At 36.9% G+C, this 27,420-nt stretch overlaps 1 protein-coding gene across 1 annotated transcript in view; it reads right to left on the reverse strand.

The window, feature by feature from the left end:
- Il1rapl2 (interleukin 1 receptor accessory protein like 2) overlaps positions 1–27,420 on the reverse strand; it is a 1,262,572-nt gene that overhangs the window by 58,183 nt on the left and 1,176,969 nt on the right. Inside the window, exon 7 of the mRNA XM_005367372.3 lies at positions 635–764. Within this exon, the coding sequence (XP_005367429.1) occupies positions 635–764 (130 nt within the window). The remainder of the gene's footprint in view (positions 1–634; positions 765–27,420) is intronic.

Raw genomic sequence — 27,420 nt, forward strand, 5'->3', positions numbered from 1 at the left:
TCCAGGCAGATGCAGGTTAAGATCATTCCTGGTAAGCCAGCTCGTGAGCTACATGGATATTAGAAATGGGCTAGTCCAGGTGTGAGAGTTAGCCGAGAAAAGGTTAGATGTAATGGGCCAAGCGGTGTTTAAAAGAATACAGTTTCGGTGTAATTATTTCGGGTATAAAGTTAGCCGTGCAGGCGGCTGGGTGCTGGGAACGCAGCCCCGCCGCTCTTAATTCAACAACATAGGAAGATGTTTGATCCCCATGGAAAGAGCAGAGATTTGTCCATCAAACTTAGGTGCCACCTGCAAAGTTTAAAGCCCTGCTCTTATCAGTATAGAAACAGTGGCCTAAACTTGGAAAAGATCATGGAATTTGCCTCAAAAGATTGAAGGGGATCATTACATTTTGAGGGAATCTTCCAAAAATCTCAGAAATGACTATTAGACACGAGAAGAAAAGCCTTTGCTTTTGCAAATGTACATTTTTAAGGAGGACATCACTCTTAATCTTTCCAAAATATCAGGTCTTAGAGAATAGACTGGCTTGACATTGCAATGAAAACTTTTTAGTTAGAATCCCTCCTAGCATGATTCACTGACTAATTGTAAAGACACCAAAGAAAAATAAACAATTCGACTCCTATACCTTATTTCACCTTCTCTAATGTGACCTGCCAGTTCTTCAATAAACTTCTCGCCTTTCATCCAATAGATCATTGGTCCAGACTCTCCACTGAATCCAAAAAATGCTTTGCATGGGATATTCAGAGGTTTACCTGAGAAAGAGAAAAAAAACAACAAATGAGCAAATCTCTTCCTGTTCTTATTGTGAGACAAGGATGGACAGTTCACATACAAAAGATAACTCAGAGGTGGCCTATTTTCCAACAATTCTTGTGTGAGAGAAAGAAATGTTATTATAAGGGCTTTAGGAAAATTATTAAATTCAAGCTCTTATAAAAATTGAAAAGTAAATAAATTATTACTTTATAGCATTTTAATTATATTGTACCTCTCCCAAGAACTGACATAAAAGAATCAAATGGAACTAATCCCTAATTATTTTTCTTTTTTGAGAGTACTAAGCATTCCTAATGAGAATTTGCCTTTAAAATTAAAATTATTTAAGAGCATATGTTAATTCTTTATAAGTGAGAAGGCATATCAATAATAGAGTGTCCACTATTTAGATTGTATAGACTTTAATTTGTTTCTTCCTATTATGATCTATTTTGAGAAAAATAATACAGAATCCTAGTTAAATTTTGGTGTTGACTTGAGAGGATTAAGGGATACCACCATAGCTGATCATCATTATTTCTGGTCACATATATAAGATTTTTTTAGAAGAGGTTGGCATCAGAGGTGATGGGTTGATTTGAGATTGTACACACTGTAGAGTGCCCAGATGGAATTAAAAAGCAAGAGTGTGGCTATACACCTCCCTGTTTTTTCTCTCTTCTCCCCACCTCTCTAGTAATAGCAAAGGTGTGTACTTATGTCTAGGTATGGAGACCAGAGATCAATGCCAGGTGTCTTCTATAATATTTTTGCAGCATGGTCTCTTAGTAAATCTGGTGTCTTCTTTCAGCTGGCAACCTGTTTGCTACTAACTGCCAACACTGGAATTGCAGTTGGGCCTGGCTGCCATGTCTAGGTTTTTGTGTAGGGAAAGGGGTTCTGAACTTGGTCCTCTTGCTTATGTAGTAAGCAATTTATTTACTCAGCGATCTCCCTGGTCCTGTGATGGTTAATCTTGATTATCAACTTGATGAGACTAAGAAATTTCTCAGGGATTAGTTAAGAATACCTCTGTTTATGTTCCCAGTGACATTTCTAAAGAAAACTGGATTACAAAAGGGCTTTCATCTTTTTGGGTCTGGGTTACCTCACTCAGGATGGTGGCCCTATCCTATAGCCATACTGATGAATATCTTGCATATCACCATAGAACCTTCATCTGGTGATGGATGGAGATAGAGACAAAGACCCACACTGGAGCACCGGACTGAGCTCCGAAGGTCCAAATGAGGAGCAGAAGGAGGGAGAACATGAGCAAGGAAGTCAAGACCACGAGGGGGGGGCACCCACCCACTGAGACAGTGGGGCTGATCTATTGGGAGCTCACCAAGGCCAGCTGGACTGGGACTGAAAAAGCATGGGATAAAACCGGACTCGCTGAACATAGCAGACAATGAGGACTACTGAGAACTCAAGAACAATGGCAATGGGTTTTTGATCCTCCTGCATGTACTGGCTTTGTGGGAGCCTAGCCTGTTTGGATGCTCACCTTCCTAGACCTGGATGGAGGGGGGAGTACCTTGGACTTCCCACAGGGCAGGGAACCCTGACTGCTCTTTGGACTGGAGAGGGAGGGGAGAGGAGTGGGGGGAGGGGAGAGGAGTGAAGGGGAGGGGGAGGAAATGGGAGCGGAGGAGGCGGCAGAAATTTCTTTCAATAATAATATAAAAAGAATAGAAAGAAAGAAAAGGACTTTCAAACAACCACTGAAACCCTGGAGGGGTATGTAGTGTGATTGCAAACGTGGAGTTTGCTGGAAGGTGGGTGGGTGGTTTAGCCTATTGGAATAAGTAGATTTCTGGTGATAGGTCTTTGGGCAATTCCCGTCCTCCTTTGTGCATGACTTGCTATTCATTTCCTACATGTCAAGAAACAAAGAAGTGCTTCTTTCATTGCAGCCCTTCTCTCATCATGTTTTCTGCCCAAGTTTTTCAGGGGACAAAGCTACCAGGAACTGGACTTTATAAATGCATAAGCCTAAAAGCATCTTTCCCCCTTAAGAGTTATATTACCCATTACTTTGATCACAGTGACAGAGCAGTCACTAATGGAAAACAGTCATTACTAGAAAATTTACCCTTTTTGTCCTAGACCCTACTCTTCTTTTCCTGGTTTTGGATACTAGGACTAGAGTTCTCTTGCCCTTGAACTCAAAGATAACCACTAACAGTAACTTAAGATCTCTTGTGTCTTCAACTTCACCTGAGAGCTACACCAGAAGTTTCCCTGGTTCTAAGATTTTAAGTCTTGCTACTGTCTTGGTTGTTTATCACACAAAAGCTTGTTGTGGTTGTTTCAATTTCCATAATCACATGCATTAATCCTCTTAATAAATTATCTTTCATCACATTGGTTCTGCCTCTCTGGAGGATCTTGAAATAAACTAAAATTAACATGTTGAATGACAAATATGTCTACAAATACAACCTCAGGAAAAACTCAATCTTGACATATATTCCATATTCATTACATCACTTACAGTGTTTAATAATTATAGAAAGATTATATAACTTTGTTATGTAAATTTTAATTATAATTTTTTTCATCATATATACAGGTATTTATAATTTTGATGGTATTAATTGTATGTTTTTTCCTGCAAAGTAAGTATGGGAAGAATGATATAGAAAATACAATGCTGGCACTTGACACATGAATCCATCCACTTATAACTATATCATAGTATTTTAGTTAGGGTTTATATTGCTGCAATGAAGCATCAAAAAGCAAGTTGAGCAAGAAAGGGTTTATTTGACTTACACTTCAACATTGCTGCCATTGCTGAAGGAAGTGAGGACAGAGACTCAAAAAGGGCAGGAGTTAATGCACAGGCCATGGAGGGGTGCTCTTTACTGGCTTGCTCCCCATGGCTTGCTCAACCTGCCTTCTCATAGAATCCAGGACCACCGTCCCAGGGGTGTTACCACTCACAATAGGATGAGCCTTGCCCTTGATCACTACTTGAGAAAATACTTTACAGCTTGGTCTCATGGAGGCATTTTTCCACTGAGGCTCCTTCCTCTCTGATGACTCTAGTTAGTATCAAGTTGACACACAAAACCAGCCAGCACACATAATTTTCTCCACAAATCACACTTTTCCATTGTTTAGAACACTAGACAAAACCACTTCAAAAATATTTTCCTTGCGGAGCTTCCATCCTTATTCTCTGCCATAGACAAAGTCCTCATTCTATATTAAATTTATCAATAGCTTTCATGTTCTAAATTATTACTTTCTCAATCAAAATATCTTCCAGCACCACAACTAGAAAATGACTTTCTTGGATAATTTTTTTTTATAAAGGAACAACTAAATAGGAGTTAGAGTCTATGTGAAGGCAAAGTAGAATACAAGGAACCCATAAACACAGAGATATTGAGCAATAGCTTGGGCTTAACCACATAAAGACATATATTGATGATATTTTATTATAATATTAACATATCCCTTCTCAAATTTCAGGTCCTGGACCTTAGAAATCTCCTATAGTTATCCAATTTGTCAAGGTCAAGAATCTGCACAATGTGATTAATACAAATTAGAGACTGTATCTTTAAACACATGCTTCATTTGAAGTTGAATAAAAGTAAGATAGTTGTGCATTATAGAAAGTACACTGGACTGAAATTCAAGAAATTTGGATCTTATATTTAAATCTGTCATGACCATAGCCCCTGAGCTGATACTCCTAACCTAACATTATATTAATTGCCTAAGGATGTAGTGAGGTTGGAAGATGGTAGTAATTCTGGAAGCTCAAAGAAGACAATGTATATGAAAATATTTCATGAACTCAAAAACATTATGGGAAATTTAGTTCAGTATTTTCTGTCTTCTCAGACTTGATTTCCATGGAGAAATTAAATTTGAAGAGAAGTCTGATATGGTCTTGAGACAGAGATATTTTCATTTGGACTGTGGCAATATTGTTTTCTTTTATTTATGAACATCTGTGGGACAATACTTTCAACATTTTCTTATAAATTTTTCTTGCATTTAGAATATGCATGATTCACCTGAAAAGAGCCTATGTTTTCTAAACCTGAAAATGTTTTTTTTCCTATGCCATTTGCCTTTCATTCTCCTAACAAAACTAGTCTACAGTCCACAACCCCAGAGAACCTAAACAACAAAGAGGATCCTAAGAGATACATATATGGATCTACATAGGAAGGAGAAAAAGATAAGATCTCTTGAGTAAATTGGGAGCATTGAGGTCACAGGAGAGAGTAGAAGGGGGAGAGGAGGAGAAGAGGGCAGTAAAGAAAAATGTGTAGCTCATTAAAAACAATAAAAATAAACAAGATGACAGAAAAATTAATAGATAATAAACTTTATTATAAGAAATTTTAATCACTAAAACTACCAGTGTATACAATTATAGATATAAATTTTGGTTATTGTTCTTTTGGGCTATCTTGAAAATATATCTGATATGAGTTCGAGACCAGCCTGGTCTACAGAGCTAGTTCCAGGACAGGCTCCAAAACCACAGAGAAACCCTGTCTCGAAAAACCAAAAAAAAAAAAAAAAAGAAAATATATCTGATATATATAATCTAATTTATATATAGACACATTATATAATGTATTAAATATTCTACATATTTAATATCTTTATACATTAAATTAAATGTCTATATATTAAAGTATCTTTAAATGATTCTTAGTGTGTGGGTGTCCATGACTGGCATGATTTTAATCGAGAAAGGCAATTATTGTAGTGTTTAAAAAAGGGATCTTCTTGAGGTGCTCTATCAAAAATAACAGTGTCTGCCCTTTCCCTTGACACGACATCCAAGGAACTGGCCATTGAAGCAATTTGTCTTGTAAGTAATTTTTCTCTTCCCATCAGAAAGATCCTTCTTAAATAAACAGAAGAGACAGCTATTTCAGAAGTTTATTTTATACAGTGCTGAGTAAATATTCTGAAGCCTTATGCTGATGGCCCCAAACAGTAAAACTGTTCAGCCATCATCTGCCACATTGGAAGGATAGTTCCCAAGGGAGCTTTTATCATATAGTTATTTTCAGTATGTGCTAAAGAGAAGAGATCCTCACTTGCAAGAGGCAGGGAAGGATCTCTGCATTGACTGGGCAATTAATTTAAAACAGAACCTTTCTAGGTATCTCTGATATGTGCTTGATGTATCAAATTCTATCGAGAAGTGGCATCTGTTAGCTATTCTATTGTTTTGTCTCTAGACAGTTTGAAGGTCATTTCATAATTGAAGAGATGGCCAATTCACATTTCCATTCAAGCAGTCAGAAGATTATCAAAATAGAAAGAACTTTATCAGTTTATTCCTCAGTACTAAGTAAAAAGGTAGGGAAGGTTCTATTTTATTTTTTTTGAAGTGGAGTACATGAATTGGACTGGTTCTTCTTTGCCTTAGCTTACTTCAATTTTCTTTCTCAAAGAGCTTTCTAAGAATCAACATTTCAAAGATTGCTTTGAGACCTTGAAAATCTAGCAATCATAACCAGCTTAATTATTCTGACAGTTATTACTGTACCAGATTTTGTCTTGAAACAGATGAGCTCAAGCTAAGGATGGGCTCAGGAAGAATGTCTCTAAAGTGGTAGTACAAATATTTATATCCCATAAGAGCCCAAATCAAAGATTCTCTTCTCATATCCCCTCCTTTCCCTTTCTGTCACCTATTTCCTTCCTTTCTCAACCCCCTACCACCTGTCTTCCCATTCTCCCTCTTCTGGAGATTGAACCATTGGTAATTGTTCTACTGTCCCTCAGCTCATGAAGCCTGGACTTCATAATATGATTATGATATAAGAAAATTAAAATGCAATGATGTCTGTGACAGCTGTAGTGGCTGTATGGTTTGTGTGGCCCTGTGTGCCCGTGGGTGTCTGTGTAGCATGGGTATTTGTAGGTAGCGGGGAAAGAGTATGGATGGAATCCACGTCTTATTATTACAAACTGTTCTGTATAACAAAGATATCCATCAGTAGTTTACTGACAAATAATGAACAACTGGTGTCTTAGATATAAGTATACATGCACCACAGAAATTTCTTATATACTTTACTGGTAATAAAAGATGGAAACACTATTTACACATGATGATAAGAATAAAGGTAATGTTTTTTGTGAGTATTGTGTATTCAATAGTCTCACAGGATACGTTCATTTATTTGTAGAATTATTGTTTACAGAACCTGTGCTTGCAATGATAAATTAGTAAAGTCCAAATATGAGTATTGATCGATATCTTCTCTGACATTAATGAGAAAGTTGAAAGTAAGACAATAAATGGATTTCTGAACTTCTCATATTTTTCAGGTGTGTGACTGACAAGCTTCAATGACTTTGATAACAGATTCTATTTTGCATTTCAAATCCAGACAATTACTCCTTGAAGAGCTTTAAAAGATCCTGAGATTGACTTAGCAGATATGAGAGAACTGCAAGCCACGGTGAAAATAGAAAAGGCATTTCATTTTCCACACATCTTAATGTCTTCCTGTACCAGGATTTCTAAGAATTTTTCAAGGGCAACAATTTGCTTTTATTAAATATAGTTACCCCATCTCAAAATTGCAATTTTTTATATAGGCCACGTGTAACCGTCATTGATCTTTTTGGCCACAATTTTCTACATCCTTACTTTTTATCTTTTAACACTGTTCAAAATCTTCTGATGCCTCTGCAATTACTCTGGCATCCCCAATTCACAGAAAGGGTCTTTTCTCGTTTGTGCTGTTGAAAGCACTCTCATCGTAGCTAATTTTTTGTAAGGTTTGTATTTTCATAACTGTGTGCTCATCCATGTTTGGGATTATTTTTGGTGAGTACCTTGGGTGCTCAGAACTGTAGTGGAATCCCATCACAGCATTGCCAAGCTTGCCTCTTCCTATCTCAGTGGCATGGAAAGAGGTTTTTCTGGCTTTCTTTGCTTTCAGGATTATTCACATATGTAATGTATGAATCTTAATATCATATGCCTGCTAACTATAGGTTATCCAGATCTAATGTATCTTGAATGTATCTGTCAGTTTCTAGTTATGGCTTCAGATGGAGTGTGAATTCCCTGAAACAATGAATGGATTTTTCTAGCACTGTGTGTAGCTTATGGGTTTTCAGTCATTACAGAATATCTAAGCATCTAGATCCACACATTTTTAAATATCATGTGTAGAACTCAAGACTCCTCAGGCCCATATCTGGTTGTGATGTCTGCTGGAACTATTCCCTTTCTCTGGTTTTGAGTTACCTTTTCTTTCTCAAAACCTCATACTTTGCCTTACTTGCTTTTAAAATTCAATGAACACATAAACTGTTGTTTTTAAAAGTATAACTTTTCAGTGACTACAAGATGATTGTCTTTAACATACCAATTAAGTCTGAGTTAAATTGAGTTGGTGTCTGAATATCTATCATAGAAATCTGTAAATTGTGTAACATCAGCTGGAATGATGCTAATTTTTTATTTCATTTTTGGAAAGTTGTTAAAGTTGTCTTTTTACTGCTACTATAAGCAGAGATCTGATGTGGGATTCCTCTAAGAGCTGTGAATACTGTTGGTTCATAAAGAAACTGTCTTGGGCCTATGCAGGGAATAGAGGTAGGCTGGGGGCGGGGACTAAAGTTACTGCTGTGAGGAAGAAGGAGGAGTCAAGGAAAAGCCATGTAGCACCATCAGACACAGACACCGAAACTTTACCCGGTAAGCCATAGCCATGTGGTGATACACAGATTAATTGAGATGGGTTAAATCAAGATGTAAGAGTTAACCAATAAGAAGATAGACACTAATGGGCCAAGCAGTGATTTAAATGATACAGTTTCTGTGTGATTATTTCAGGGCTGAGAAGTCAGGAACCAACAAGTGACCTCCTCCAACAGAGATCATCCTTTCTTCTATAGGATCACTTAGATTTGGCTTTCACAAGATAAGATGAAAAAAAGAGAGGACAGTCATGATGTCAACATAAAAGCTGTCCCATTTCCTGCTGTGCTTTATGTACTTAAGTTGGTTCATTTCAAGAGAGCTATTCACTTCTCAAGAAGGAAATCCACTATCACTGGTGAGCAAGTCCTGAACTTTACTTTGTAGAATAATCAGTGTCAGGACACACAGAGGCACACTGCCTTTGGCTGTAAGATATAGTTAAGAATTTTGGTTCCTAAAAATGTCACTTCCTATGCCTAATCAAGTCTGCTTTTCTTTAGGAGAGATTAAGGGTGGACTAATAATTTGTAAATGGAGAATGTCTCATTAGAAGTGCTTGTATCAAATGTCTGTATTTGAAGTCCACTGTATCAGGAAGGCAAATACTGGCTCTAGCTCTAGTCTAGCTTGAAAATCTGAGCTAGATCTATAATCAGGCATGTGCAAGGGCCTGGATTGTAGTCCCAGCACAAGAAAAAGTTAAAGAAATAATAAATTACAAGTTTAAGAAAAGAGAAAGGTCCAAGGTTTTCTATGCTGAAATGGAGGGCAGCATACATTGTCTTGTTTTGATAATAAAATTAAGATTTTCCCTTCCTCTGTATGTATATATGAGTCTGTGCACATACACACATGCATACACCCACGCCACTGTATCTTATTCCTTTTCTTCACTCTGACGTTTCATTCCTTACATTAGCCTTTCTTATCTGTCATCCTACAGGTTAAGTGCCTACTTGAAACCAAAAGTATACGGGTGAAACCACTGGTGTCTTTCTTTACTCTGAGACTCCAGTCTCAAATCAACTGACTGGGTTATTAAGGTTTATAAGCAAGGCCAGAGATAAATTAACTGGCTTTACTGAGGTCAAAGTTGGAACCAGAAGAAAGGATGCATCATTTCTAAATCATTTATTCTAATAGGTAGCAGTGTTTAACGGACTAAATACAAAGTTGTCATTCCACTAGTACACACCTAGAAAAGAAAGGAGCTTCTGCCTTCCACATGATCTTATGCAGCCTTTTCTAAACCCATTTTTTCTTAAGGAGAGGTCCTTTACTCACAATTCTCCAAATTTAAATTAGATGCTGACATCACTATGCGACATCTTGAATTATAGTTGATAGTGAGCATAAGTAAAGTTTTAAAAAATGCATTTCTTATACTAATTTCCAAAGGGATTAAAGACCAATGACACAATAAGACATATAAGCTTGTTGTCCAAGATGGTCAAAACCTCAGAAATACAGTGTTTACTATCCAGGAAACAGTAAGACTTTATGGTGAAGAAAAGCAAATACTGACATTAATTGACCCGGGAATAAAGAAGACTGGGAAAAACACATTGGTATCTTTGGGCAAGAATAATTATTAGCAAGAGAAGGAGGGCTGTGGAGAGAATGGGACATGGACAAAGAGGAGGGAGGGACCAGGTACAGAGCACATAGCGGGTGCCTTCAACTTTCTATTTGTGTGTACATGTGTTATGTGTCTGTTTTTGCACATTCGTGCATGCATCTATATGTTTAAGAAATCCTTTTTGAGGATAACAAAGAACAAGGGAATTGTTACTTGCCTATACTATAGGGAAGTAGAACAGCATTGGCTTCAAAGTAATATGAGAAAGAACAGTTTTCACAGTTTCAAGTGATGAGCTGACACTGGTCCACAGTTGATTCAGTGTGACAAATGTTGTGATGCCACACAGAGAATGAAGTGTTTAGATGAATTGTCTTGATGAATTGCCAAGTAGCCTCAATCCCAATAAGTTTCTCTTGTTCTAGGGTGAATGGCCAGAACCTCCATTTTAACTACGCAACATGTCCATAATTTAGCGTAGTTTTCTTTCCTTTCATTCTCCTCAGGGTAAAGACCTGTGGGCTCAGTAAATATTCTGTGCTCTCAGTCATATCTGCCATCCAAAGTCTCTTTGCAGAGGTCAGGCACAAGGTTATGGAATGGGTAGTGGATTCAGAACACTGAATCTGTGGCTTCAGCCTTCCCACCATGTTGCTGGTTTTTTTTGTTTTTTTTTTTTAAATAACTCCACTCTCTCAATGAGCTTCAGTTATTTTCTTCTAAAAACTGATAGACAATTAAGAAATTCTCTAAACTTTCTTCCAGGTCTAACTTTTTCAAACTTTACACGATTTTTCTAGAACAATATGTTTTAGACTTTGAAAGGTGCGATGAACTATTTCACTCCACTTCCACCCATCTAGAAAAAGCACTTGCTGATTAGTTGAAGGTCCCATGACCATGGTGTGTTGTTTTGCTTGCCTGCTGTCTCTGGACTCTCAGTTCCTCTATATTCCCTACTCGGACTGTTTCTTTCAGAGTGGGCTTCCTGCCTATTAGCGCTCCTTTGCCTTGAACCCTTTCTCTTTCTAGCCTCTGGCTCCTTGGTGCTTATATTGGCTCTGATGATCTTGGCTTATGGCCTGCTTTCCTTGACCCGGGGCTCTCCATATCTCAGCTTGACAGAGGGATTTTGTAAAGTTCTCTGTGGTGGGCTAGAAGATAAAGTCCTTGGATATTAGCTTATTATGGACTTATAAGTCCAACTCATTCACAGCAAAATGAGATGTCAGGAGAGTTGAATGATGCAGGTCCTCTGTGAGTGTGCATTCAAAAAGATGTAGAGTTCCAAAAGAATTCATTTGGACTGAATTAATAGTTCAAAATTAAATACCCATTATTTTTTATATTATGCTAAGTGGAGGGAAAAAAGCAGACCACTTTGCTTGCTTTGGGATAACAAGACATCACATTTTAAAATTTCTCATACGGATTTAGAAATCCAGGTTAGTAGCAAAGTCAGTCTAGACAGAACAGCAGTAAACACAGAACACTGGATAACCATGACTTCTGAAAGAAGTTACCTTTGTCATTTGAAAACACTTGATTGAAAATTGAAATCTGTTTTTTTTTTTTTCTGTTTGCCCTCTGCATCATCAAAAATAGTTTTGAATCCCTTACTGATAAGATAACAATTCCTGGTACTACAAAAATCTTGCTAGTCAAATCCCGCTGTACAAGTTTGGGGAGAAATGCATTCCTACTGCAGCGTAGCTGAAGACTGACCCGGGGCTTCGATGGCGGCTGCAGAAAAGACCGCTGTGGTTTTTCTAGACATGATGGTGTGATCTAAATCGTGGCTATGGGAACCTTTAAAGAATCTTCAAAAAATAAAAACAGAATCCAATATACCAAGGGTTTAAACACGGGTACCATTCACTTTGAAGCCTCTCACTTGCTGTCTGTAGAGTATCTTTGAAAAATTAATGCTTAAAATAATCCCGCAAAGAGCCTTTGATCCTTCAGAAAATGGAAATACCAAGGTTTAATGTCCAGTTGAGAAAATGAAATATAAAGCTGTCCACAGATTACAGATCAGATTTTGGCGACTTTATTGATTTTCTGAAGTTCTGTAATAGTTCTTTTGGACTCCGAATTTCCTCTCACCACCAATACCTGTAGTCTCAGTATTAAGTATGCTCTCATTTATAGCCTACTTGATTGGCATTACTTCACCCTTTACCAAATGCCAGCTTAAATTCATAGACACCAAAATCAAATTCCCTTTTCATCTATCTTTCCTAGAGTATACTCACCTCTCCTTTCTTCTGCATTCTGTTTTCATATGGCCCCGGGAGTTAAAAGCTGAGATATGCTCTCATTTATAGGATTATTGCAACAAGAATAAGCGAAGTACTTAGTATGTTCAGTACATTTTAATTCTCACATAAAGTTGGTATTAAGGCATTACTATCATCAGCTCACAATAAGCATACAGATGTAGGAAAAAGGTTAAACAATTTGTTCAAAATCATAAATATCATTTAGCTGATACTTATAATCAGACAGATTGGAGAGTCAAAGATCATAGCCAATCAGACAGATTGGAGAGTCAAAGATCATAACCACTCTTCTCTGTTGCATTTTTACAAATACATGTTTCTTCTTCCCAAGTTATATTCTTTAGAGGTTGACGCACATCTTAGTTTTACATGCGTTCATTTCTTGTGTGTGTGTGCATATGCAATAGCACATGTGTGAAGGGCAGAGGAAGAGTTTCAGAAGTCAGTTCTCACACTTGTTCTTTACAGTCACTAGCAAGCTGTAGTACGCATACTGCAATAGTATCTGCTTGATTTTGAAAAGGATAGCTTAATTTTCTTAATTCGATTTATTTTAATTGAGTTTATTTTGTTGAGTTAAATTTGTCTTGTAAGTTATGACAAATCCACTTTGGCATAAGGCAAGGTATAAATAGTGGTAAGTCAGTGCCTTGCAGTTCATGATATTTCTTTATTTCATTTATGCTTTTTAAAAAAAGTATTTATTTACTCAATTCTAAATATCAAGCTTATTAGACAACTTCACAAATGAATAAAATGTACTCTAATCACACTTAGCCTCTAACTTCTCTTAGTCTCATTCCACTTCTGCTCACCCCTCCTTCCCACAAATCTTCCTCTTTCTGGTTTGCTTTGATTTATGACCTATGTCGTTTAAACAAGATTGTCCCCTTGAATCTGGGGTTGGAGTTATCCAATGAAGCATGGGGAAACCACTAGTGGTGATACTACTAAAGATAATGATTCGCTTTCCCAAGAATATATCAGCAGTTAATAGTTCCCCAGGGAAGAGCAGGGCCCCATGAGGTTTTTCTCCACCCATGACTGAATGTCCAGAGGCCCAAGCTTATGCAGGCCTTGTACAGGCTATTGTAGCACCAATAAGTTTATTATTACAAGGGCTACATCATGTCCAAATGAGAGCATTTGATTATCCCTCACACCTTACCATTTTGATGAGGAAGGAGGGAGAAAGAAAAGAGAAGAGAAGAAAATCGATGTTATCTGTGTTTTTGTCCTTGAAAAAGTTCCCTCATAGCATGGTCACAAATGAAGCAGGTGACAGGAGGTGGATGTCACTGTTTATATGCTTGTGCAAATCATTCAAACCATACTGCTGTGTTTAGGCAATGCTAACTGTAGAATGGCCTCTATGTCTTTTTGTTTGCGTTTTAGAGTTTGCCTGGAAATGTCCCATGTGTATGGAATCTTTCCTTCCCTATGGTCAATAATTCCAGAGGACAGAAGAGAGCCCAATGGATCCAGAAAAGGAATATTAGAAAAGATACACTCTGCTCATGCAAAAGGTTCAACTGATGAGTTTTCTTCTTGGCTACAGAAGGTCGATTTATGTAAGGTACGGGAAACAGGGATTTAAAGTGAGTTATTAGTTATATAACCACATACAAGAAGCTATGTTTTCTTTAGGCCTCTGCTCCAGAGCATCTTTATTGAAATGAATCTAGACAATTAGCATTGTTTCCTTGTCTAATTCTTTGTACCTTCTATGATGAAAACCATTGTGTGATTTCATAAAATAAGGCCCAATTATTTGAAAACATGAGCTGCAGGTTCAAAGGTGTAATTTCAAAGTATTCCATGAAATAGACATTTTTCCTTGAAAATTAATGTGCATATTTAGTGGGATAATTCAAGGAATAACACAACTGTTAAGCAATAAGAATTGTTTCACACAGCAGAGCTTCCTAAAATTCTTCATTATAAATCAATCCACTCAGTTCCCAAAGTGGCTGTCCAATAATCTTGCACTTTTTGCATCTAAAATTCTCCCAGATCCACAGGGAATATGTCTGTCTCATCCTATGTTCTGGATCTAGCCCTATATTCTGCATTTCTTCTCTGCATTTCTTTTTCAGTGTCTATAAACTATCAACTTTTACTATAAAGTAATGCTTATAATTTTTTCCTATACAGTAACTTCCCAATTATAGCATTACTTGCTTTCTAAGCATCTTGCGAGAAGGTTTCTAGTTTCAGTTTTATAGGGTTATTCTGTCTTGCTCCACAAACATGCTACTTCATTTGAATAAACATATAGCAAGTATGCCCTGTGTGGAAAACCCTTTCCTGGTGTTCATCAGCTATAATTCAAAAAAATCACAGTCATCTATGCTTCCAAGAAATTTGGTGTCATGAAGGACTCTTTATCAAAGACAGTTTTATGGTATGGGGGGGCACTGGTTTTATTTTCATATATGTGGGTAAAACCTTCAGAACGTTTTGCTAGTCTCCTTGGTGCAGGACCATCCCTTGTACTACTCCCAATGTCCCACAGTGAGACTGTTGTGCGAGTAGAATATCAGGGGTGACCTAGTTGGGGAAATAAAGTGTCAGAGCTGATTGTTTTTGTCACACCCTCCTCTCCGTTTGACAGGAGCCAAAGGCGACCTCAACATTCTTTCACTCCAACCCATTCTCCTCACAACCTTTCGTTAACTGTCAGGAGTCAAAAGCCTGATTAAAAGCAAGTTTTCCCCAAACAGTTCTCAAGTTAAACAGACACTCAAAAATGAGTTTCCTTAAATACTCCCTTCAGAAAATGAAGGTTTTTTTTTTCCTCATGCATTTGGGCTGGAACCTGGTCAAGGTGTGCATGGACTGGCTCTCTGCCTTGTGTTCATGGCCACCTAATAGAAAGGCATTCAAACGCCATTACAAAGTGGGCTAACAAAGAAGCTGTACATAAGGAAATGGGCAAACCTTTTGGAAGTAATATTTCAGTTAAAAAATGGCAAATAACCTCTGTAGTTAGGAGTCCAGATAGTGACGCAAAAGTCCCTGCATGACCGTGCTGATGAGAGAGGAGATAGTGTAAAGACACTCTGTTCCTACTTTTGCTTATGTCAGTGCTGATAAAAACAGAGTCCAAAGCATTTGTGTTTTCCATAGGAATTATGAAGGAAGGGGAAAGCGGAAGCCTTGGTTCCAGAGGAAAGATTGCCTCCAAGGAAGAGGTTTCACGTAGCTCTGATAACATATGTGTATTTCTAAACTTTAAAAAAAAAATTTAACACTGACCCAGGAAAGTCAGAGACAAAAACAAAACAAAACAAACAAAAACCAAAACCAAACCAACAACAAAATACTGGGAGTCTTTCCTAACTGTTTGGCAAATAAATGAACTCTCCTTTAGCAATTTCCCTCATAATTCTGTTCAAATACAACAGATTTATAAATTTGAGTGCCCTGGCAACACCATTTTTTTTAAAAAAATTCAATGAATGTCAGAATTACATAACTATGATGTGCATTTTGTTTTTAAGGAGAGCAGACATGGAACTCCCTGAGGCTACAGAGCTTGGTTTTCTCTGAAATTTTCTGGAGTAGCCAGCACAGTGCTAGGTACATATCAGGCTTCGTTAGCTGACTGGAACACTTCTAATTTAGTGATATTCTAAAGCATATCAGCGTGAATAAATGAAAGTATGGTTGTTTCAAATCAATCTTATTTACTTCAACCTTTTTTGGCTAACATACAAAATAATGGGTTTTATAATGATATAATGATATATTCATATCTATTTCCACATTTATTTATTTATTCATTAACTATTTTTTAAGACAGTGTCTCACGATGTAGTTGTATCTGTCCTGGAACTTGCTCTGTAGGCCAGACTGGCCTAGAACTCACAGAGATCCGCCTGCTTCTGCCTCCTTAGTGCTGGGATTAAAGGTGTGCCTGTGCTACCACACTTTTTTTTTAAAGATTTATTTATTAATTATGTATGTACACAGCATCTGCCTGCATGTATCCCTACAGGCCAGAAGAGGACATCAGATCTCATTATAGATGGTTGTGAGTCACCATGTGGTTGCTGGGAATTGAACTCAGGACCTCTGGAAGAGCATCAGTGCTCTTAACCTCTGACAGCCCCATGTGCTACCACACTTGAGTGAGCCACCTTGCCCAGTTTCATATTATGCTTTGAATGCAGATGGTGCTCAGGGATCTGGGTTCATTTATTTTCTATTATCACTTTCTTAGGATCTGAAGGAAAAGAGTACAGTCATCTGCTTTGCATTGTGGTGCTCTCCTCTTTTCTCCTTATCCCTAATAATTATGCAAACATGTTCCATTCTTACCTACCAAGGACTAGTCTCAAGACCTCCCTTACTCTGTGAAGAATTTCCTTCCTGTATTTCTATAAAGACAGGAGTTGGATTCCAAGTAAAACAGTCTGTTGCACTTCTTTTTCTCAACAAGTATTTTCTTAGAACATCTTGTCTCTTCTTTCTGTAGTTTATGTTTCACGTTTCTCCCCTTTACCCACATTGTTTTTCTGTACAATAATACATGCATCATTCCAGATGTCATCTTTTACATTTCAAAACTATCTGATAAAGTCACCCAGAGATATCTATACTAGAAGGGGAAGTCTTCATTGTTTAAAACCTTGAATTATACATTTGGGATATAATTGGACCTTGTGTTCATAGCTGTTCTTCTGGTCCTCAAATATTTTTAAGGAAGCCAAACAGATGTGGCCATTATTTCCACTTTTGGTCTGTTCATGAATTAAAGAAAGAAAAATAGTATGGTAACTTGGCAGAGACAAGAAAGTAAAGTCGAGCTAATTCCTAAATAGCTTTTGGCGTTGTTTTCCTCTGGCTCATATGTAGACAGAGACACATATTTACATGTCTTCCACATGCATGTTTATTGTTTATGTATTTTTAATTTTTTTATTGCTTGAGAATTTCACACATGTGTACAATGTGTTTTGATCAAGTCTACTTCCCATTCCTTTCCCTGCAATACATGCCCTGTCTTCTACCACTTTTGGCTCCTGATTTCAGGTGCTTGTTTACATATTTTTAATTTTTCTCTATATTTATCTTCTGTCTATCAAGGAAGCTCCATAGCTACCTGCATACCTAAATTCCTTTCTATCATCTATCTGTTTATTTCATTTTTGGGGTAGCATGGTACTTTTTCCCTCAATTAATTATAGCTGTCTCTGGCCTATTCTCTGTACACTGAGTACGTGTACAATGCAGTGTGCACATACCTTGGGATTTGTCTCAAGTATCTGCTATGTACATACCTCTGCTGATGAGCTGAAGATAGGATAACAGAGAACTTCACAAGAAACAGGTCAGCAGAAAACTATTCCCGCAGATCTTACGCTTATTTGTATGGCATATTATAAAACCTTAACACTAGAAATGAGAGCAAAGGTCACTAAGGTTTAAAAAGTAGTATAGATACAATTTTAATGTGTATATTTAATATTTAAAAACTCTAAAATATTGATTTTAAGTTGTTCAGTGCAATAATTTGCATATAAACATCTCACTAATTGCCAAAGCCTCCAGTTTAATTGTTAAAGATGTACTTGAAAAACAAGTCAGCCTATGCGTAGAGCAATTACAAGTACTAAAAAGCAAAAATTTCATGGAATATATTCATTGTACATAGTGATAAGCTTCATAAGTACATTTTCACTTAAGAATATAGAGTAGTTTTACTACTTTTAGCTCCTATACTTCCATCTCTTCCTTCTTTTTCTTGTAGTTGCCTTTGTTGCCACAAACAGGTTCTCTCGTGCATTTATGTTGTGCATGTATGTATAAATGCTCTTGCATTTATGTTGTGCATGTATGTATAAATGCTCCTGCATTTATGCTGTGCATGTGTGTATGGATGCTCCTATGTATCTATAAAAAAATCTATGAGCCACAAATCAGAGTAATCACACAATATTCATCTTTTTGAGCTTGGCACATTTCACTTGCTGTGATGGTACCATTTGCAGCTATTTCCCTGCAATGACATGATTTCATTCTTTTTCATGACCAAATACAACTCCATTGTCTACATATGTGTATATATACCATGTATTCTTCATAATTTCTTTTTGTGATGGATACCTAAGCTGATTTTATAATTTGCTATTGTAAACAGCCTAGTGATGAACATAGGTATGGACTTAGCTCTGTAATACACTGACCAAGAGTCCATTCTAAACAGTAGTATGATTGGGTCATATAGGAGTTCTGTTTTTATTCTTTTGAGGAAACTTAATACTAATCTCTACAGTGAACAAACTAATTATATTTCTACTAGCATTTGAGTTGATGGGAACTGATTATAATTTTCTCAAATATTAGGAAAATCTAGCATAAATACTGTGTTTTGTTTTTAAAAATAGCAAAATAAAGTCCATGGCAGATTGCACAATTAGTACTGTAGTTAATGTTTGTCAACAGTCTTTGCAAAGCCTAATGATACATTTTCCTGAAGTAGGCTTTCAGTACCTCTCCTATGTAACACTTCATCTATTATTTATATTGGAAAGAGATACATTCACATTCCTTTAACGTGTATTACATGGGGCTGGCTGGATGACTCAGTGACTGCTATCAAGACTTACGACGTGAGTTTGATCACTGAGATCCACACAGTGGGAAGAGAGAAGTGGTTCCTCCAATTTGTTCTTTGACCTCCACACATAAGCAATTGCATGTGTGAGGCTACACTTTAAATTACTACAGGTAATTTGAAAAATGAGATATATTGCATAATGTATATATTAGTTATTTATGATTTACTTTTGTATTGAACTTAATCTGAAATGGCAAATCATTACACAATGTAGTACCCATTTGATTTTCAATAGCATTACTTTTAGAATGGAGAATAATGAATGTGGTTTAAGTTAGTGAGTGTATTTTTACATCTGTCACGAATGGAGCTAGAATGGGACTTTGAGATCTTCATGTCTCACCTCCTAATTCTAGATCAAAAATGGGAAGGGAAGCGCAGCATTAAAAGTGACCCTTCTAATAAATGCTAACAGTTGGCAAAGTTTCCAACACACTCTCAGAGCCTTATCTCTAACTTTAACGATCTTTCCCATATAGAAGCCATTTTTGGCTCATACTGAAAAGCCACTGCCATAGCCTCCCAATAGGGTTTATATTTTTCTTTCTTTTTAATCATTCCTGCCTTTCAATTTATTCTCTATGTTTTGGCTAGTTTTGTATTCTCTAAGCACGGAGATATTCATGGTACATATCTACTTTAAAATATGGATAGTTTCCAAAATCTAATTATTTAAGTGGTTTTAATGGTGTTGGGGGCTGGGCAGGAATTTTATCGTAGTGGAAACACTGGGTAATGTGGGGAGACATTTCTATGTTGTCATAGTTGAAGGAGAGTACATTTTTGGTGTCTGTTGAGTGTGCTACTAAATATCTTATACTGCACAGAAAGAGTTACCCAGCCGCATCGTCAGCAGTGCTGTTTGGGAGCTGGATTTTTTGTTCTCAACTTTCTTTCAGTACATTATTTCCCAAGATTTTCCCACACTTGGGAAAATTGGACTGCTTCCACATTTTTCCATTTCCCTGATTTCTCTTAACTTAGGATGGTTTTCCTCATCTGTCCACATTCTTCCTCTGTGTTAAAAACTGGACTGTATTTGATATCTATAAAATCTTTGATCCTTACAACCAGATCATCATTTTCCCCTAGAAATATGCATGTTAGCAGATTTTTTAAAAGTTTATATATTGTTTTGGCAGAGTTTGACCATTGGATTCAGAAACGGTTGTATGAAAATATACACTCTGATTGGAATCCAACTTGCTATAACTTTCCCATTTTTTAAAATGTGTTTTACATTTGGGCAGGCCATCCCATCTCACTGGGTCCTATATTTTTAATCATTGAGATGGGATTAAAACTGCCCACTTTCTAAAGCTAGTCAGTGGGAAGAGTAGAAGGATCTGAATGAAAGTGTTTTGTAAATGTTACAAGTTTATGCTAATGTGAGGAGCTGGCCTTGACAGTAAGGTGAAAGTCTCATTCAACATCACATGGGGAATAAGTAATGCTGTGGACCATACTGCAGATTTTCTGTTTGACCTTGTATGAGTGCAGGGCATATGCTTCAGTCTAATTTTATCCATGAAGAATACAGTGTGTTCTTTACACGCTGTGTCTACACGCATACTGGGAAGGAAAACTCCCTTTCTCTGGAGAAGAAAGAGAACAGGTGAATGCACAAGCTAATTACTCACAAGAACACCAGGGGCAACAAGAGAGTTGTAGAAGACTTTTCAGCAATCAGATACATCCAGCTCATAAAGAATATAATAATTTATTTCTAGGCTCCTACAAGGGCATTTGTGGAAATGCCTTTCCTTTCTATCTCAAGATCCCAAGAATGAAACTTCTCTTTGGTAACCAAGATTTAGGGATCAAATATATGAGGACTATTAAGGATAAACGCAACGTTGTTTTTAAATAATGATGGCTCACATTTGTAAAAGTCTCGTTTGTTACATTTCCCATAATCTGAGGAAACTAAGGCTGGGTAAGAGGCCTTGAAGCTTGTATAACTATACAGATGTTTTACACTAGAGGTCACTCTTGCAATCTAAGAATAAAATCCGGAAAATAAGAAAACATAGCAAAACAAAACAAAAAGCAAACAACCATTGTCAACAAAATTTTGTTACATATACAACAATGATATGAAAATTAGAGGTGTGGGTTTTCTTTTCTTTTTTTGTTTGTTTGAAAGCTTTGAAGATACTCTTAAAAGGATGAAATAAATTGGTATTGGGAGGAACAGTTATAGTGAGAGAGAGCTAATTAGCAACACTTGCTCTACCCTGCAAGTAGGTAGGCCATCTATCCTGGAAGCAGCCGGTCTTCCTTGGCTTGGAACACCAAGATAAAGCTGCAGTGAAGCAATCATCTTGATAGACACTGGCATTTGTCAACACATTTTGAAACAGTTACTACACAGGAGAAATTGCAGGAATCCAAATGCAGCAAACTAATAAAAAATATCAATTATTCCTGGTTGTTTTAAGAATGGGATTATTATTGTTGTTGTTATGACGAAAACTTAAATAAGTAAATTTAGGATTTGTGCATGAATTTTCTCAAAGATTAGGCACATTTTCATACACTTTCTGTGTAATTCATAGTAAAAGATTCAAAATGTACCCCTGCTGTTCCACACCCTTCATCCATCATGTCAACCCAGCTGTCTTACATTGTACCTACACGTCTATTGTAATATCTACCACAAGTTATTATGTTTCCAGATGCCTCTTATTAAATTCAAAAACTCCTGTGATACATAGGGTGGTAAATTATATCTATTACACAGACTTGAATTCATTTTTGTGGTCTTTCCTTATTGAGTCCCTTGACAGGACATGGAACCTGGTAGGAAATATTGTCAGTGTTCCAGGACAGAAAGTTCAGTATTGGTAGGTAACCTGAACCCAAGTGAGGAGGGGAGGGCGTGTTGTGAAGGACAACTAGATGCTTTTACATTTTGTCAGGCTTATGTATGGGTGGGATTAAAACACACAGCCTTTCATTTCCAAATCAAATCAACATGATCATGAAGCAAACATTTTTATATTTTCAGTGGCACAAGTAATAAAATGATAAATACTGTTATTGATAAGATACTGAGAAACAAGTCCTAGTTCACTAATAAATCAAAGGGATACTGAAATAGTAAATTTGATCATTCTCACACATCTTCTCTTTTAATGAGCTGTTAGAAACAAAAATGAAGTGGGCTTTGCTTTTACAAGCTAGGATGTTGTATTTATGAGAACCCGCTAGGAAAATCTCATTGTAAAGCCACTGTGATTTACGCCATTTTTACTAACGTCAAATGCTTTTGCCTGGGAAACAAGAGACAGCTGTACTGAATAAGGTAAATAAAGTTCTATGATTTGAGTCTTGAAGAATAAGTTAGTCATTTAGGAAAACTTTTTTTTACCATGTACACATTTGGAGAAAATCAGATCATGTCTATAATTCTGCCAAAACATGAGGAATGGGGTGGCTATGTGACTCCATTATTTCTAATAATCCAAGGCTCCAAGTATCTCTCTCTTGCCTCAGTTTCATATTTAGTTCCCTGTAAAATTGCTGTAAGAAACTGACATTAGCACTCATTTTTCTCTGAATATAGTGATGGCTATTAGAGCCGTGCAGGAAAGGGACTCTTTCTGAACCAAGCCCACTCCAATTTATATGCCAATGTTTGACATTTTTCTTTTATATTTAAAATTATAATAAAATTGCATCATTTCCCCTTCCCTTTCCTCCTCCTAAATCTTCCTATGTACCCCTCCTTGATCCTTCAAATTCATGACTTCTTTTTTCACTAATTGTTGTTGCATGCATATATGTATAGCTTTTATTGTCTTGGGAAACTTTGATTGTTCTTATCAACACCAACTGTTCCACAAGGAATGGGAAGTGGGAGGTACTGCTACTGAGGGAAAAAAAACTCTGTAGAAATCCTACAAAATATAAAGTGCACATGTGCAATGCACACGCACACACACTGCTCTTGTTGCTTCGAGAGAATTCAGTGGCTGCTTTAACACATTTGAAAGGAGTCACCTATTCCCTTCTACATAGAAAGCGGAAAATGATGGCTAAGGATCTGTTCTCCTCGACATGCTATAATTTGAAAACCTAACAAAAATATAAGCACTGACCTAGAGAATAGGATAAAAGGGATCAAGTGTATGCTCAGAATATGTTCACCCAAAATAGATAAAATAAGACCATGTTAAAAATAAGTAAGCCTTCCCACGAACTGTTTCTCGCTCATGCTAGGACCCTTGCAGGTCACAGAGAGAACAGAAAGATATCCAGGTTTGCAAGGGAATTGATCCCATTACTTCATTTTATAGAGAGGGAAAACTACAGCTAAGAAATAGAAATTAAGTTGAAGAAAAATTCCTGTAATGTACTCCAAAACTGTTTGCCCATTTTTATTTGTATTATACAAGATAATGACAATGTGTCAATATAGCAGCTTATTTAGAACACATTTTTCTATAAAATGAAGAATTGGTTTGTCTTTGATGTTCCTGCTGTGTTAACAGAACCTCCTTGCAAAATTCACAAAAATACTAAACCCTAATATTACTTTGCTAAAAAACTGAATAAGTGAAGTATATTTCTCTAATATTTCAAGTATAACAGGAATATCATGAGGCTTAGGTTATAGAATTCATGTATATGTACCAGTTTGAGTTTTGTGGATTCCTAATCCACACAATTTGAAGAGAAATACAATTAACAAAAATAATTGAAAATTTGAATTATGAAATTGTATGTGAAACTATTTTAGGATAAATACGTATCATATATCCAAGTTTGAACATACAAGCATATATATTTATGTACATAAACACTACATAATTTTAAAAGCTGATAAATATTACAATCATTACAAAATCTGGAAAAATCAACAATGTTTTCATGGATTAACTGCATGAAATATAGTTATATTTATGCTTTATTGCAGTGGTTTTCTTTACATTATAGTAATTTCTTTACACAGAATGGTAAGGAAGTTCAGTCTTTAGTATAATTGATTTAGACTTATTTTTGTTTGTGGTACATTTGAAAATATCCTTCACCTGTATAATTTATTATTATTAATGTTATATAAAGTTTCATAATTGTGATCAAATTTTTCAAAATATATCTACCAATTTTAAAATAAAGTGTTTATTGGTTACCCTTTAGATTTGGAATGATTTTCCAAAGACTGATTACAGTTCTCTATTTCAAAGAAGTTGTCCCTTTCGTTTTCCGTCTTTGCTGCCTAACACTTTGGGTAGGTGATTATGCAATGACTTCTGGTTCTTTAGGCCCGTATTTTGGGTTATTCAGCACAGGGACCTGGATAGTATAATATAAGGATGTGCACATTATCTACTATTTCTCTGTATATGCCTTGCTAAAGCCAAGTTAAATATTTTACCAGACAAACTTCATCTTGGCTAGATCCCTTGAATGCCCATGTTCATTCAAGTGCCATCAAGTAAAAGGAAATGTCTCAACTAAATTCTGTCAAAATGTCTTCTGTACATTTGATAAAGACATATGGCATGGGAAAACGTTGTCAAGGGTACCCTTGAAGGTTTTGGAAGTCCCAGAATGTTCATCTAATTAGTTTCAGATTTGCAGGTAAGTTTACTCAATGAAGTCTAAAGGGTTAAACAAATACTAGTAACAGTAATGATGGCAAAACACCACGTAACCTGGTGACATTTGTAGAAGATAACAAGTTACAGAAGACGTCACACTCAGGCTTGGAGGAGACTTTTTGTTTCTTTGTTTTTTGAGACAGGGTTTCTCCGTAGCTCTGGAACCAGATCTTGTACACCAGGCTGGCCTCAAACTCTGCCTCCCGAGTGCTGGAATTAAAGGTGTGCACCACCACCACCCAGTTGTAAGAGTCATTTTTAAGCCACGTGTATTTTCTTCCTATGAGCAATTTTGCAGTTCTGACCTAGGTCTCCGGAAGTAGGGAGGAAAACTGGAGTCTTGTATAACTATGCCATTCAACAGTCTCCCCAAAAGATCGAGGTCCTCTCCAAGTTTGTTTCATGAGGGTCAAGAAAGTCTGCATTGTAGTTCTAATTTGAATCTGGCGTCCTTCTATATTAGACTGCTTATTCTTCCAGGTGGTTGTGTGGGTGGTTCTTGAAACTTTAGGAGTCAGACCAGATGGCTTAGTGGTTAAGAGCACTGCCTGCTCTTCTAAAGGTCCTGAGTTCAATTCCCATCAACCACATGGTGACTCACAACCATCTGTAATGAAATCTGGTGCCCCTCCTGAGGAAGAGACCTGGTCATCCTCATCAACTTAGACCATGAAACCCAATATGGACAAGTTCAACAGAACTGACATATATGGACTACCAATGCATGCTTCAGCAGTGCCAGGGCACAAATGTCATTTCATTTTAGATCATTGGTGGGAGGTGATTGGACATACCTTGTCTATGGTCCTTTGTCTCTCTGTTCCTTTTGTGAAGAAGAACCACTTTCACTATAGCTTCTGTCACCATGTGATTTTGTCCAAGCACATGGTATCAAGAAGGGATGGACAGAATCCTCAGAAACAGACCCAGAAATCAACATCAGGTCTTTCACCATATTGATAAAGATAACTAATACAATTACAACTCTTTGTTGTATATATGTGTTAACATGTACATATAAAGGTACACACGTCCTGAATAAGCTTCCGAGGAGGCCAGAGGATGATGTTTGGTGTCCTTCTGTATCACTTACAACCTTATTCCTTAGAGACACGGTCTCTCACTGAACCTAGACCTCACTAATTTAACTTGTTTGGCTTGTCAGAAAGCCTAGGGATCCTCTGGTATTTACCTCCACTTCCACTAGTACTGAAGTTATAAGTTACAAAATGCCATGTCTGGCTTTTTACATGAGTCTTAGAGATCTGAACTCGGGTCCTCATATTTATGCAGCCAGCACTCTTACATAACGAGCCACCTCTCCATCCCGCCTTACTTATTTTTAACCATGTGGGTTTTAGAAAAACAAAGAATGATGAAAATACCTCCAAATGCACTGAGCATTAGACTAGACGCACACTTTATGCATCACAAGAACATTTGAACACGACTGGACACATCAGTGGTTTAGGGATATGAGAAGGACATCGACTGAGCATTCTGGTCTAATTGTGTTCCTATGGTTTCACAGAACGTTTCAGTTCCTAAAATAGTTTTGACCCCAGGAGAGTACATTAAGATTGTGTATCCCATCCAGGAGGGCAGCTGGAAATTTTCTCCCTGTGTCAGCACATCTACTGTAACTTCCAGCTACTCCGATGCAATCACCCAACTGAAAGTCTTGTCCAGTGTCCACTCTGCACGACTGCAGCTTGTTCCAACAAATTTGAATTATTCATTAGCTGTTCCTCCCATGAATGGCTCAGCTTCAAGCTTCAGATTCAGGCATTTTAATACAACACTTTTATGTAGAGACTTGTCTTCTTTTCTTTATTGAAATCATGGTTCTGTTTGTGCTAATTATAGTTCTTTATGCCATCCAAAATAAATATTTTATTGTTGCTATACTTGGATTCCAGAAACTCATATCTTGGGGGCCTATCAGTTATGCTCCCTTTATTCAAGAAATGGAAACTGGATGGTGGAATTAGTATATTGTATCCATGAGGTGAGACTCAAGTATACCTATGTATATCAAGTTTCTTTTTTTCTATGCTTATCAATTTTTTTTTACAACTTTCATGATGAGATGCAGTTTAACTCCAGTTTATTTGGTTGGAGCATGATATGTTGCCTAAAGTTTTGGCAGGTTCTCAACTCTTAATCCTTAGAGATTGGATGTACTGTTCCGTATTCACTCAGCATCAACACCAGGTTTATAAACACTTTATCTGCTTTGATGTTAAATACCAGATGGACACCCTTTGGCTATTTGCCATAATCTAAATGAAGCACATCTCTCTCTTTAGATGGTATATCTTTTTAGATAAGATGTACGTGGATGATAGCTGGTTACCTGGAATCGTGCCCATACCCTTTGTCCTGGTTCCTGGCCCACCTATCTTTCCTTCCTTGCTGATTTATGTAGCTGAGGCCTCATGTGGCTCAAGATAAACAACCAACTGAGTCAGTTGATTTTATACAGTCAACTATGAATCTCTAGTTGATTTATGTGTTCTCTTTATCTCTCTGATGAGTTATGGACTTCTTTATGAAAGGAACCATGCCTGCATTTACATCTTTTCACAGTCCTGGCCATACAATGAATAGTCACTAATTGTAAAAGTTTAATTGGGGTAGAATTTCCAATCCTTCATCTTACTGAATTGTGGTGGACTACCATTAAAATAACTTCCCTATAGACATCGATTCAAAGGTCTGATCTCCAAAATACATAAAGATCTCAAGAAACTACACTGTAAAAGGCTAATCAACCCAATTATAAAATGGGGCACTGAGCTGAACAGAGAATTCTCAACAGAAGAAGTTCAAATGGCCAA

Source organism: Microtus ochrogaster, unplaced genomic scaffold (genome assembly GCF_000317375.1).
Source record: "Microtus ochrogaster isolate Prairie Vole_2 unplaced genomic scaffold, MicOch1.0 UNK17, whole genome shotgun sequence".
Taxonomy (NCBI): Eukaryota; Metazoa; Chordata; class Mammalia; order Rodentia; family Cricetidae; genus Microtus; species Microtus ochrogaster.